Genomic DNA, 13,906 nt, shown 5'->3' with positions numbered 1-13,906 from the left:
GAGAGGGAGGGAGAAGGGGATAAGGGGCGCTACAATTCACAGTCACAATATCGGTAGGTCACAGGGAAGGCAGTACAGCAGAGAAGACAAGTAATGACTCTTATCACATCTTATTAAACTGATAGACAGTCACTGCAATAGAGCAGGTGAGGACTTGATAATAAGGCTGAATATTGAAAACTCAATGTTGGTCATGTGAAACCTTCGTAAGATTGTATATCAATGATACTTAAATAATAATTTTAAAAGTCTGCCTGCCATGCAGGAATTCTTGCTAACAGAACCTTACTTCTATTTAGGTTTCAAGGAAATCTTGGAAGTTGGACTTCTGTTAGCCTGAGTTTAGAATTTTGATTATTATAAATCCAAAATAACTCCATTCTCTTGCTAATGAGTCATATAAAAATGAGTTAATTCTGGGCAGTAAAAGGGAGGGGTTTCAATGGAGGGGGATTCTGTAGTTTCCTCACATCAAAGAAGGTTGTGAGAAGAGAGATTTTCTTTTCTTGCCTCTAATCTGAGTCTGTGAGAGAAGGTGATGTTTGGAGCTTCTGTAGCCATCTTGTGACACAACATTTGAAAATGACAAAGTAGAAAAGATGAAAAAGTCTGTGTCCTCAGTGACACGTCTTGTCATGTAAAGAATAAATTGTCCATATCATTTAAACCCACTTGCATTTGGGTTTTCTGATACTTGCAGCCCAAAGTCCACTACTCAAACTGGAACAGATGTTTGAAGTGAGGTTTTACACCTCCCCACTCACAGCGCCACTACTCAGAGGTCAAGACTGACTGGTAAGATTTGAAAAGGTATAGGAATTAAAGATGGACCATTTTGTTTCCGTATATATCTTTGTCCTCTGGAAGGCCACTTTGTACCCCTTGGCCACTGAAGCTTTCTCAGCTCATTTCCTGCTGGTACAATTTTGGGGCCTGGGAAATTTTTCTAGAAATCAATTAGTCCAAATAGTACATGCAGACCACATTGGGAAACATGGATTGTAGTGTTCTTTTAGTGTGACTGGACTGCTCAACCCCCTGTTTGGGAAAGCAGAATTTGATGTGTGTATTTGTGACAGGATAGGGTTTTTATCCTATTTCTCTTCTGAGGGGAGGAGTGGCAAAATTGAAGAGAGAATGAGTGTTGGCAACATGATGAACAAAAAGTTACGCTGTCACATCCATTACAATGGTTAATACAAAAAAAAACCCCACAGAAAATAACAAGTGTTGACAGGGATGTGGGAGAAGTTGGAACCCTTGTGCACTGTCGCTGGGAATGTAAAATGGCCCAGCTGCTATGGAAAACAGTATGGTGGTTCCTTAAAAAATGAAACATAGAATCACAGTGTGATCTAGCAATTCCACTTCTGGCTATATATCTAAAGAAATGAAAGAAGGATTTCCAAAAGATATTTGTATATCCCTGTTCACAGTAGCATTATTCACAATAGCCACAGATGGCAGCAACCCAATGCCCACTGAAAGATGATGGGGAAACTAAACACGGTCCATCTGTATGATGGAATATTATTCGGCCTTGAAAAAGGAAATTCTGACACATGGCACAATGTTGGCAATCCTTAAGGACATTATGTTTAGTGAAATAAGCCATTTGCAAAAAGACAAATATGATTCTGTTTATACGAGTTATCTATAGTGGTCAGATTGGTAGAGATAGGATGTAGGATGGAGGTAACCAAGGGTTGGGGAGATGGAGGAATGGAGAATGAGGATTTAACAGCTATGAAGTTTTGGCTTTTTGGAGGTGCATGGTGGTGATGGTTGCACAACAATGTGAATGTACTTAACACTACTGAATTGTTACCCTTGTGGGGACAAGCACTGGCTGATTGTAGCATTTTGTCCTAGAATAGCCATGTGTCTACATGGTCCCCTCTTTCTGGCAGTATGCTAAGTATATGGGTATGCTGAAATCCAGCTCTGACTTACCTATGAAAACATCTTATTGGGAGGCAAACTCCTCTGACCAAGGTTTTGTTTCTTGGGGTGCCAGTGGCACAAGAATGATTCCTCCTAGTGTAGCACATAGTTTTTTCCCCCTTACCCGCAGCACATTCTTAGTCTTTGTCTCCTCACCCCATATAAGCAGTTCCCTCCCTGTCCACAACAGCACTGGGTAACCTCATCCAGCTGGCTGCTCCTGACTCCATGTGCGTAAGTCTCTATAAACACTCACGTCTCAGGGGCTTTCCTGGCCTTCGGAGTGCTCTCCCATTGCAATTCGCCCTCTTGGGAGTGCGATCAGATCTGTGATCACACAATTCTTACAGTGGTTAAGATGGTAAATTTTATCGTATGTGTATTTTACCACAATTAAAAGTTAAAAAATTTAAAAAGTGATGCTATGAGAAGCAGCAAATATTAGCAGGAGAAGGGTTTGTCTTGTAGATAGCTTGGCCCTGAACGATCTGACGGCATATCCCTAGACAAGCAGGACCGGAAGGACTGGGGCCACTATACTCAGTGTCGTATAATATCCTTCCACCCCTCTACTCATAGGTAGCAACCATCTCCAAGGAATACAGCCTATTGAGTAATATTTTCCTGTATCCAGTTTAAAATAAAAGATCTGCCCTTCAAGCTATAGGATGGTTTCTCATAGTTTGGCGACCTACAAACTAAAAATGAACATTTCCAAACTACATGCAAAATACATGTTAACAGTACAGAAAACAAAAATACTTGAGTGGAAGCATGAAAAACAGAGAGGTCACTGAGTTGAGCAATTAAAAAATTTTCGTTAGGCAGGAACTGTGGAGACCCCTGCCCTTGTGGTGGGTAAGTTCTTTGTGCATCTCCCCCCATGGTCCTTGGCTCTCTCCCCTGGGAGGCTCCTAGCTGTCCCGTCTCCCATTGCTAATTCTGAAGCGTTCTCATTTTATTTCCTAATAGCACAGATAATTTATTGGAGGAATTTTTCTAAAAAGAGGTGTAAAGGGACAGCAACAGACGAAGAATATGGGGCCAACGGAAGTGATTTTTTCTCCAAATGGGTGAAGCGAAAACCTAGGAATGATTCCACGATGGGGTGGAATCCTCAGAGGGAAATCCCTTAAGCCCACAAGGGATGGGAACCTATGTTAAAACGGCAGGATTTGTCTTGGACGGAAGCAGGGAGCTCCATACCAGAACCATTCCCCCTTTGATGATCTTGAAGATCTTTTTTTTTTTTTTTTTTTTTTTTTTTTTAGATAATTATTTTTTATTGAAGGGTAGTTGACACACAGTATTACATTACATTAGTTTCAGGTGTACAACACAGTGATTCAACATTTATATACATGATAATTCTAAGTACCATCTATCACCATACCAAGTTGTTACAATATTTTGACTATATTCCTTATGCTATACATTACATCCCGGTTGCTTATTTATTTTACAATTGGAAGTGTGTACTTTTTCTTGGTTGTGGTTGTTAGGGCATCTCTCATATTTATTGATCAAATGGTTGTTAACAACAATAAAATTCTGTATAGGGGAGTCAATGCTCAATGCACAATCATTAATCCACCCCAAGCCTAATTTTCGTCAGTCTCCAATCTTCTGAAGCATAACAAACAAGTTCTTACATGGAGAACAAATTCTTACATAGTGAATAAGTTACATGGTGAACAGTACAAGGGCAGTCATCACAGAAACTTTTGGTTTTGCTCATGCATTATGAACTATAAACAGTCAGTTCAAATATGAATACACATTTGATTTTTATACTTGATTTATATGTGGATACCACATTTCTCTCTTTATTATTTTTAATAAGATGCTGAAGTGGTAGGTAGATACAACATAAAGGTAGAAAACATAGTTTAGTGTTGTAAGAGAGCAAATGTAGATGATCAGGTGTGTGCCTGTAGACTATGTGTTAATCCAAGCTAGACAAGGGCAATAAAACATCCACATATGCAGAAGATTTCTCTCAGAACAGGGGGGGTGAGGTTCTAAGCCTCACCTCTGTTGATCCCCAATTTCTCACCTGATGACCCCCCTGCGACTGTGCCTGTCTTAGGTTGTTCCTCCCTTGAGGAATCTTACCCGTCTCTGGCTAACCAGTCATCTTCCCTTGAAGATCTTGAAGAGATCATTTTCCAGAGTGGATACTTTCCAGAGCTGTAATGGGGCGAATTGCACCGACAGTGCACCGCAAAGGTATGGGAAGGGGCGGGGCCCCTGGGGGAGGGGTCAACAGGGAGGCGGGCCTACCAGAAAGAGGGCGGGGCCCCACGTCTTTGCAGGTACACGGTGGGATGGGAGGCGGGGCCTGGCGCTGGAGCGAGGGGCGGGGCTAGTCTGGGACGAGTTCCCAATAGGGGGAGGGCTCGTAACCGTCCACATATCTCCAACCTGAAGGAGCGAATGGCCTGGAAAGCTGGTTGGGCTGGGGCGGCCCTGAATTTATGGGCCTGCAATGTGGGGCCAAAGGAAGGCCGCAGGAGGCGGGCCCGGAAGGGTGTTGACCTATAGAAGACGCTGGGGGGTGCGGCCTCCTGTAAAGACAGGGGTGAGGGCGGCGGTGCGAGCCAATGAGAGGCGAGGGAAGGCGGGGCCTGTGCACGAGGGGGCTAGTAGAGACGGGGCTCTTACAGGAGGGGCCTGCGTCCCGGAGCGTGGATACGGCTCTGCTCACGCGCATCGGGACGGCTGCAGCGCACTGCTGATCCCGGCGGGCGCAAGCGAGGCCGTTTCAGGCTGCGGGCCCAGCCCCCGCAAGCCGCTCACCCGGGTCACGTGATACGAAGGGCGCTGAATTCCTCTGGAGTCGGCGCCATTTCCTGTAGGTGACTGCTGAAGAGCCCCGGGGGTCGGAGGAGCATCTTGACACGATATGACCTTGACCCGCGGCCTTGGGTCGGGGGTCAGGCTCAGGCTCGTGCGCTCGCCGAGGGGTGGAACCCGGCACGAGCAAAGGGCCCTGCACTCACACCTGGGGGCGTGGCCGCATCCCTCCTAGTAACGTAGCCGTGGGGTGTGCTCAAGGGACCCTGCTATGAAGGGAGGCGGGGCTTCCCACTGATGTACTGAGCAGCAGGTAAGTGGGAAAGTAACGATTTGAGGCGGTTGTGGCCGCACTGGCTTGTGGTGGCTTAGTTGGGTTAATGGTGGCAACATGACGGTCGGGTGAGTGTTTGCTGGCCCCACAGGGGCGTGGCCTGGTCCTGGGGTGTGTGGCCTAGTTCCCGAGGGGTGAGCCTAGGTGCGGAAGGGGCGTGGGCTCAAGGAACTTGGGCGGAGGGGCGTGGCCCCAGACTTGGTATAAAGGAGGCGTGCCTTCCGGATAAGAGAGCGGTGTGCCCAGGTCCTGGCACCGTCCTTTCTCTCTCAGGTGCCATGGAGACTCCCGCTGCTGCCGCCCCTGGCGGGAGCTTCTTCCCCTCCTTCCTGCTCCTGGCCTTAGGGACGCTCGCGGCCACCCTGTTGGGCGCCGCGCACCACCTGGGGCTCATCTATCAGCTGCGGCACAAGGTGCGGGGCCCAGACGGCAGGCGGGCTGGGGGAAGCCAAGGAAGAAACGAGCTGCCAGCGTTCCTTCTAGCTCGCCCATTTGGCAGGCGGGAAAACCGTGGCCCGACTAATCCAGAGGGCTTGGTCCGGAGATTTCTGGCCAGGGCCCTGGATCCATTGCCACGCTGACGCTGCATACAAGGGACCCTGGACTTTGCTACCCATTAGAGATCATAGGGAAGTTACTCCTCCCGGGCGGGCCCTCAACGGCCTGCCCACCTCCTCCAGGTTACCTGGGTCCTTCTCACAGAGCAGTGCTACCTAAACACGGTGGTGGTGGGGTCAGAGTGCACCGAAGGCAGGCACCAAGGGGCTGCCTGTTCTCCTAGTCTAGAGCAGTCTTGATCCTCCCCAGACCTTCTCCTAACCCGGATCAATGTCACTAGCCATGGGGACTTGAAGGCAAAGGCTTCAGCATGATCTGTGCCAGCAGGCTGCTTCTGTGCCAGGCACTTGATGGCTGACAGCGTGTCAGCTGGACCTGGCCCACCAGTGGGAGGGAGTCTGGATGGCTGGAGTCAGCAGTCATGCTACCCGGCCTGGAGGGCAGGCAGTTCTGAGTCCCAGCAGATGACCCCCGGCCAAACTCGGGGTTCTCTGGGTCTGCCTTCCCTTTCCTCTCTGCCTGGCTGCCCCACTATCCTCGAGGTGGACAGTGTATGGAATGGGCACTTCACAGTGTCGGTTCTGTGAGACTTTGAACTTTGCCTGAGCAAGTGCTGGTCCCCTTAGCTATAAAAGTATATAATGATGAGAGACCATTAAGGTCGTGTGTCCTGTTGTGGGTCTGGTGTATAATATGTGTGTCTAACTGACAAGTTTCCCTGACCTATGACCCTGCTCCTGCCCCCCTTCCGAGGGGAGTGGGATTGCCCTTTCCCCACCTGCTGGCCCTCTTGCCTTGGGCCTTGATGGCTTTGCTCTTCCCTACCCTTGTTCCCAGGTGGACAAGGCAAGCAACCAGCATGGTGGGGAGAACGTGGCAGCTGTGCTGAGGGCCCACGGTGTGCGGTTCCTCTTCACCCTGGTTGGTGGGCACATATCCCCATTGCTGGTGGCCTGCGAGAAGCTGGGCATCCATGTCGTGGACACACGCCATGAAGTCACAGCCGTCTTTGCCGCTGATGCAGTTGCCCGCCTGTCCGGTGAGGGCAGGGAGGAGAGGGCTGTGGGCTGGTGAGGCCCGTATGGGGGGGTCTTTAAGGGGCAGGGTTTTTCCAGAGGTGACCAGGAGAAAGGGCATGACTGTGACAGGGTCTGTGTTCCAGGGACGGTGGGTGTGGCGGCAGTGACGGCAGGCCCTGGCCTCACCAACACGGTGACTGCAGTGAAGAACGCCCAGATAGCTCAGTCCCCAGTCCTCCTTCTGGGTGGGGCCGCCAGCACCCTGCTGCAGGTGCCCTGCCTTTGGGGAGGGGTGGGGGCCCCAGGGAGGCTGGATGGACTCATGTGTTGACTCCCTGGACTTCTGTCCCCACCAGAACCGGGGTGCACTCCAAGCCATTGATCACATGTCCCTGTTCCGTCCACTCTGCAAGTTCTGTGCTTCAGTGCGGATGGTGCGAGACATCGTGCCCACCCTGAGGGCTGCGATGGCTGCTGCCCAGTCAGGCACTCCAGGTAGGTAGGTAGGTGGGGGTGGGTGGGTGCTGGGCAGTGTCAGACTCTAAAGGCTTGGGGCCTGTGGTGGTATGGCAGACTCAGCACTGCCCCTGTCCTGCAGGCCCAGTGTTTGTGGAGCTGCCCATTGATGTGCTGTACCCCTACTTCATGGTCCAGAAGGAGATGGTGCCGGCCAAGCCACCCAAGGGCCTTATGGGTCATGTGGTTGCCTGGTGAGTAGCTCCACATCCACTATGCCCTCCCCAGACCCCTGCCATCTTCTGCAACTTCCTGCCAGCACCCTTCCCTCTTCACTTGTTTGCTTTGCACATGAGTTGAGAGGGAACAGCCATAGGAAGAGCATTCCAGGTAGAGTGAATAGCACGTGCAAAAGCCTGAACGCAGGAATGAGCTTGATGGGTTGGGAAGGCGAGGTGGCCCCACCGGACAGCAGTAGGTGAGCAAAGGGGAGGGGGCAAGGCCTGAACGCTGAGTAGCCAGTAGGGGGCTCTCAGGAGGACCTGGGGGTTTGTTTTTGATTTGAGATCCATTGAGAAGCCTTGTAGGGCCTTAAGTAGAGGCTGGGATACTCTGATTCAGGTTTATATTATGGTCCCATCAGCTGCTGCTGGGGAAGGGACCGTGGGGTTGGTTGGAAGCTGGGAAGCCAGGGAGGAGGTATGGTCACCAGGATGAGAGGTGATAGTAGCCTGGATCTGGGTTTGGCTGTGGGATGCAGGCACGTGGATGGATCACGTATGCCTGCCTGTACCTCCATTATGTCAGGATCGGAGGTACTGGGTCCCTGCAGGCCCCTAACATGGGCACAGCCCTCTCTGGGGCCACTGTGGGACTTGGAGTGGTGAGTGACCAGATTCTTGGGAGAGAACAGAACAGTGGGTCTGGCCTGGGATAAGCGTGAAGGTTTTCCTGGAAGAGCTGTATGTTGGAGGAGTCTTCTTTCAGTTTTAGGTAAAGGCAGAACCCCAGCCGAGGGATGCAAAAAGGATCTGTTTTGGGTTATCACTGAGGCTGGGCCTGGCTGAATGGCACTGAGTGGCAGGGGGTGGGAGGAATTGATTCTCTTCCCCCTTTTCTTCCATCCCCTCTTCCCGCAAAGTTTTTAGTGATTGTCACTATGGGCCAGGACCCAGGATGGGCATGGACAAGACAGGTCCCTATGCCCTGGGCTTGTGAGAAGCACCTTGAGGGCCAGCTCAAGGAGCAGTGGCTTTGCTCCCATAGTAAAACCATGGGAGTAGCGCTTTTATAGCAACCCTTGGTGTTAAGGTGCTCAGGTATTAATATGCCTGTATTCTAGGTGAGGTTACTGACTTGCGTGAAGTCATCCACTAGGATTCATCCTGGAGGGACCTACATTGCTTTACCCACAGAGCGACCTGCCATCCATAATGAATGAAATAAAAGTCCAACGAGATGGGTCTAAATCTGAGGACCACTGCCAACTTGCTATGTTAATAACCTTAAGCAAACCATTAGACCTTTCTTTTTTTACCCCCCGTTTTATTGAGATGTAGCTGACATATGGGACTGTAGTAAACCTACTGATTTGACTTACATACATTATGATTGAACCTTTCTTGATTTCAGTTTCCTCATCTGCTAGATGGATGCAGAATGCTGAGTGTAAAGGAATTAACCATTATTATCTTAAATAACAGTAAGGCTGAGTCCAGTGTCATGTCAGGTGTAAGGCAAGGAGTCTCTGATCCTTTCTTCTACATGGTTAGGGAACCAGAAATACAGAAAAGGGGGATTCAGGGGTTTTGAACACATAGGAGGTGACTGGTGCCCATGTTAGGTGGACTGAGTTTTTGAGTGCTTTTGTTCTGTGGCTGTGATAGCCTCTTGTTCCGTGGCCTCCCAGGACCCCCTGTCCACATTCTCCTTGGACTCCGGTGGCTCCTCCTTGGCCTCCTGCAAGACTGGCTCTTCACTGGACTTTCCTTTCCATATTGGTCCTTCTGTGGCCTCTTCTCATTCTCTGCAATCTTGACTCTTTTAAAGAGAAACAGAAACTGCCGGCTCCAGCTGCTTCCTGCCAACACCCATGCGTCTGTTTTTGGCTGGACTGGGTGTTCTTTGAGGGAAGGGCTGAATGAAACTTGTCTTGTGTCTCCCGGGCCTTGCACAGGGCTGAGACCAGTAAGTAAGGAGACAGAAGGGAGATGTTGGAAGCTAGAGCAGGAGCCAGAGGACTGACGATGTTAAGCATTGATCGAGAATTTTGCAAAATACTCTGTATCCTTAATGGCTAGATCAATGAACCTTGGGAGGAAGGTGTCCTTTTACAGTTTCTAGAGAAGGATGCTCAGAAAGTTTAAGTTACTTGCCCAAAGTCACATAGCTAGGAAGCAGCAGAGCCGCATCTGTCTCACCCTGCAGCCATGGCCTTGTTCCTGCCACTGCACACCTGTACCACTTGTTTCCATGGGTCTTTGTCAGGTTGGGATGGTTACCAGAAGCTTCTGAGGGGAAACAAGTTGCCGGAGCCTCGGCCACTGGGGCTTGCCTGGCCTGTGACCGCTTCTGTGCCTGGTGCTTCCCTCTCGACTCCTCTCCTTCAGTTCCTGGAGCCCCAGAAATTATTCCTGGTAACCGCCCACCCTTTCTTTTTCCTTTGCAGGTACTTAGAGAATCACCTGGCCAACCTCTTTGCAGGAGCCTGGGAGCCTCAGCCCAAGGGCCCCCTGCCTCTGGACGTCCCCACGGCGTCCCCACAGCAGGTGGATCCCCTCTCTTCTTCAGCCAAGGACCCCCACCTGGCAGGACATCCCCTCCTTAAGTCGGTACTGGGGCCTTGATCTCGAGGGCTGATGGCAACCTGCGTCTCATTCAGGTGCAGCGCTGTGTGGAGATACTGAGCCGGGCCAAAAGGCCCCTTATTCTGCTGGGGAGCCAGGCCCTGCTGCCCCCAACACCCGCCGAAAAGCTTCGGTGAGAAGCCTTAGCCCGGCCTTACTGTCATGTTTTCCCTGCCCCTTGGTGCCTGTGGGGTGGAGGCAGGTCCCTGGCCGTGCTCACCTCTGTTCTGCCTGGACCCCCAGGGCTGCCATGGAGACCCTGGGCATCCCCTGCTTCCTTGGGGGGATGGCGCGGGGGCTGCTGGGCCGCGGCCACCCCCTCCACATCCGGCAGAACCGCGGTGTTGCCCTGAAGAAGGCCGACGTTGTGGTCCTGGCAGGTGGGCCTCAGCCTCCCCGCCCCTCCTTCCTCTCCCCCATTCAGGCCCCTCCTCACCTGGTGACCCAGCCCCTCCCAGTCAGGTACACGCTGGCCTCACCCTGGTGCCTTCAGAGGGTTTTGAACGACCCTGAACCTGAAATTCAGGCAGACTTGCCAGGTTGCCGCTGTGGGCTGTGGCCCAGCTTTGTGCTCTCCGCCCCTTGTGCACAGAGAGCAGCACGTGCAGTGCTTCACGTCCAGCGTTTGCATTTGTGTGCCTTATATGCAGCATTTGTGCAGCATATCCATACGCGGCATGCCTATCTTCACCTAAAGGGCTTTCAACCCTGCCAGACACATAGTAGGTGTGTCAGTTCCCTACTGCTGTGTACTAACCGTCCTTAAACTTAGGCTTAAAATGCCCTTATGATCTCTCAAGGCCCACCTACCGGTGAGGGGGTAGTTTTTCTGGTCTGGGCAGGGCTCTTTCACGAGGCTGTTGTTGGGGAGGCAGGAAGGCAGCTGTGCTGGCGGTTGGCTGGTTCTAGGCTGGGCCAGCACAGCCTTGGCTGGGGTAACTAGTTCTCTCCTTCCTCCCTTATCTCTGCCTCCACGGTCTCATCACCCAGCAGGCCAGCCTGGGCTTGTTCACTCAGTAGCGATGAGAAACATGCAGGGCCGGGGGAACAGGGTCATCTAAGAGAGGGTGGAAGCGTGGTGTCAGGAGTGCCCCCATCACTTCTGCCGGAGGCCAGCCCCAGTTTGTGGAGTGGGGGCCGCAGAGTCATCGCTGGTGACAGTGGTAGAGGGAGAGGTGAAGAGTGGGGACGTTTTTTTATTCAGTCTGCCACGGTGGGTTAAGTAAGGTAGAGGGCACCCTCCCAACGACACTGACCTTCCATCACCTGAGACCCTGTCCCCCACCCCAGGAACTGTGTGTGACTTCCGCCTGTCCTATGGCCGTGTCCTCAGCCACAGCAGCAAGATCATCATTGTCAACCGTAACCGGAAAGAGATGCTGGTCAATTCAGACATGTTCTGGAAGCCCCAGGAGGCTGTGCAGGGTGAGCCTCCGCTGTGCCCCCTACGCCCCGCCGACATGCTGCTTGTCCGGGTCCCCATCCTCCTGGCCTCTGCCGCAGCTGCTTGAGCTGGGTGCTTTGTGATCCAGACCCAGACCCTGCCCCAGGGGACCCCCAGTCAGCCAGAGACATATATTTGGCTCTCAGACTGATGGGTGCTTCTGGATGAACAACTGGTAGGGTGTGGAAAGGCAGGGCCTGGGGATGTGCCTCTGATCATGTCCTCTGGTGGCAAACCCTCCCACGGCGCCTGCAGCCTGTGGGACGGAGCTCACTCCTTGGCCCTGAGGACTGTCATCCGGTCACAGTCCTCCCACCCCTGTCAGTCCCCCTCCCACAGCCTTGCGGTGCTCTGCTCTGCCGGTCGTTCCAAGGACACTGAGTCTGTGTGGCATCGTAGGTGACAGGAGACTTTTCTGTCAAGCAGAGAAGTGGCACCATTGCATTCATGTTTGGGAAGGCCGCAGGTTCAGGGGTCTGGGCCGAGGCAGGGGGTCTGTTAGTCAGGGCCAGGGTGGAGTTGACAAGGCCTGGAGTAGGGAGAGCCAGGGCCGAGAAACTCAGCTTCCCAGAGCCCCCGTGTGATCATTTCTAAAATGAAGAGGATGAAAAGTACATTGTCACTGGCTCTTTGATTTGTCCACAGGCACTTCGTTTGCCTGGGTTTGGAGAAGTGCTTGGTAGATGGAGGTATTTTAGTGACATGTTTCAGAGGTAGAATGGACAGCCCTGTATGACCTGGGACGTGAGGGGCAGACAATGAGAAGGCCCGCTTGCATTAATAACCACTCTGTGCTCCCCGAGTCTTGTTACTTTGGCCCTGCCCTCCCTCTCGTCCTGCCTGGTTCCAGCAGGCTCTGGGTTTTGTCCTGAGCACGCCCCTGGCCTGTCTCTGTGCCTCCTCAGATGCTGCTGTTGGCTTCCTGCTGTCTTTGAGTCTCTGGCGCTGAAGGGCAGGAGGAGGCCACCTCACCACAGCTGTGCTCCCTTCCTTCCCCAGGAGACGTGGGCTCCTTCGTGGTGAAGCTGGTGGAGGGCCTTAAGGGCCAGACGTGGGCCTCAGACTGGCTAGAGGAGCTTCGGCAAGCTGACCGGCAGAAGGAGCAGGCCTTCCGGTGGGGACTGGGTGGAGGGAACACGGGACGTGGGTTCTCGGCAGGCTCTGCTGCTCGCCCTGCTGACGTGCAGTGCTCCGTCTCAGGGAGAAGGCGTTGATGCCTGTAGCCCAGCACTTGAACCCGGTGTGGGTATTGCAGCAGGTGGAGGAAACTCTGCCTGACAACTCAATTCTGGTGGTCGACGGTGGGGACTTTGTGGGCACTGCTGCCCACCTGGTGCAGCCCCGCGGCCCCCTGCGCTGGCTTGATCCTGGTAAGGAAGGGTCTGTGTCTGGGGCAGCATGCACTGTCTGGGCCCCTTCACAGCTACCTGCTCTTGGTTCTCCTAGGGGCCTTTGGGACTTTGGGGGTTGGTGCAGGATTTGCACTGGGGGCCAAACTGTGCCGGCCAGATGCTGAGGTGAGTCAGGGTGCTGGAGGCAGGAGGCTTGATGCTTTCCGGTCCGTGAGTCAAACCAATGAACGTCGGTACCCCCCCAGGTCTGGTGTCTTTTTGGGGATGGAGCCTTTGGCTACAGTCTCATCGAATTTGACACCTTCGTCAGACACAAGGTGACCATGCTGCCCCAGTCAGAACCTGGGGTTCTGGGAGATATCGCAGGGGGTGGGCCGGGGAGGGAGCTGCTTATGTCCTGTGTAAGTCCTGTCCCTGTGTGTCCTTTGGCTGGCCAAGCCTGGAAACTGAAGGCCGTGGCTTGGCCTCATCTTCCCTCTGCAGATCCCTGTGATAGCCTTGATAGGGAATGATGCTGGCTGGACCCAGATTTCTCGGGAGCAGGTGCCCTATCTGGGCAGCAATGTGGCCTGTGGCCTGGCTTTCACTGGTGAGGAGTCTGGCAGGGTGGGGGTGGGGAATCTCTTTCAGGCGAGGCTGGGCATGTGTTCTCGTGGGCTGGCTGCTCATGGGCTGGGTCCCTTACCACCATCTGACTTCACCTTCTCTTGTAGATTATCACAAGGCGGCCATGGGACTGGGGGCCCAGGGCTTGCTGCTCTCACGGGATAATAAAGATCAGGTGGTCAGGGTGCTGCGTGATGCCCAGCAACAGTGTCAAGATGGCCACCCGGTTGTGGTCAACATCCTCATTGGGAGGACTGACTTCCGGGATGGCTCCATTGCCGTGTAGGGCCGTGTGGGTGGGTCAGTACTGTCAGCTCCCGTCCTGATCCTGCACTGGGCCTAGCTGGCTTGGGTCTCATCCTGCTCTGCCTCGGGCCTATCCCATGAGGACAAGGGGGAGCTGGAGGAGACAGAGCTCAGAGAGGCTCCCTGGCCGCATGGGGGCGCCCTTGGGCCTCTCTCTCTCTGTGGACTCAGCTGTGCTTTCTTCCCACCTTCCCTGTGCACTGAATAAACCACCTCTGGTCCGCATGGGCCCAAGTACTTATCCC

General features: G+C 52.9%; 1 protein-coding gene across 5 annotated transcripts; it reads left to right on the top strand.

Annotated features, from left to right (window-relative positions):
• The first annotated feature begins 4,585 nt into the window (after positions 1–4,585).
• On the top strand, positions 4,586–13,902 carry ILVBL (ilvB acetolactate synthase like). Of its 5 annotated transcripts, none has more exons than XM_036895564.2 (16): positions 4,586–4,798; positions 5,348–5,487; positions 6,470–6,671; positions 6,795–6,922; positions 7,008–7,146; positions 7,250–7,361; positions 9,776–9,875; positions 9,989–10,086; positions 10,197–10,333; positions 11,244–11,378; positions 12,397–12,511; positions 12,598–12,767; positions 12,844–12,914; positions 12,995–13,066; positions 13,233–13,338; positions 13,463–13,902. In XM_036895564.2, exons 2-16 carry the CDS (start codon positions 5,353–5,355, stop codon positions 13,639–13,641), a joined length of 1,899 nt encoding a protein of 632 aa, XP_036751459.2. In that variant the 5' UTR covers positions 4,586–4,798; positions 5,348–5,352; the 3' UTR covers positions 13,642–13,902. The 5 variants fall into 5 exon arrangements, 4 of the variants coding, with proteins under 4 accessions (XP_036751459.2, XP_036751462.2, XP_057346005.1 ...); XM_036895567.2 differs by lacking the exon at positions 4,586–4,798 and adding an exon at positions 4,816–4,974; XM_057490022.1 differs by lacking the exon at positions 4,586–4,798 and adding an exon at positions 4,816–5,053.
• The last annotated feature ends 4 nt before the right edge of the window (positions 13,903–13,906 follow it).

Source organism: Manis pentadactyla, chromosome 12, assembly GCF_030020395.1.
Source record: "Manis pentadactyla isolate mManPen7 chromosome 12, mManPen7.hap1, whole genome shotgun sequence".
Lineage (NCBI taxonomy): Eukaryota > Metazoa > Chordata > Mammalia > Pholidota > Manidae > Manis > Manis pentadactyla.
Note: the sequence above shows the minus strand (reverse complement) of the source record. Positions and strands in the feature narration are given on the sequence as shown.

Bases quoted from the DNA above. Each gene is read 5' to 3' on its own strand.
- ILVBL (XM_036895564.2), top strand. From the start codon at position 5,353: ATGGAGACTCCCGCTGCTGCCGCCCCTGGCGGGAGCTTCTTCCCCTCC. The intron at 10,334-11,243 runs GTGGGCCTCAGC...CCCCCACCCCAG, and splicing joins CGACGTTGTGGTCCTGGCAG to GAACTGTGTGTGACTTCCGC. The intron at 11,379-12,396 runs GTGAGCCTCCGC...TTCCTTCCCCAG, and splicing joins GCCCCAGGAGGCTGTGCAGG to GAGACGTGGGCTCCTTCGTG.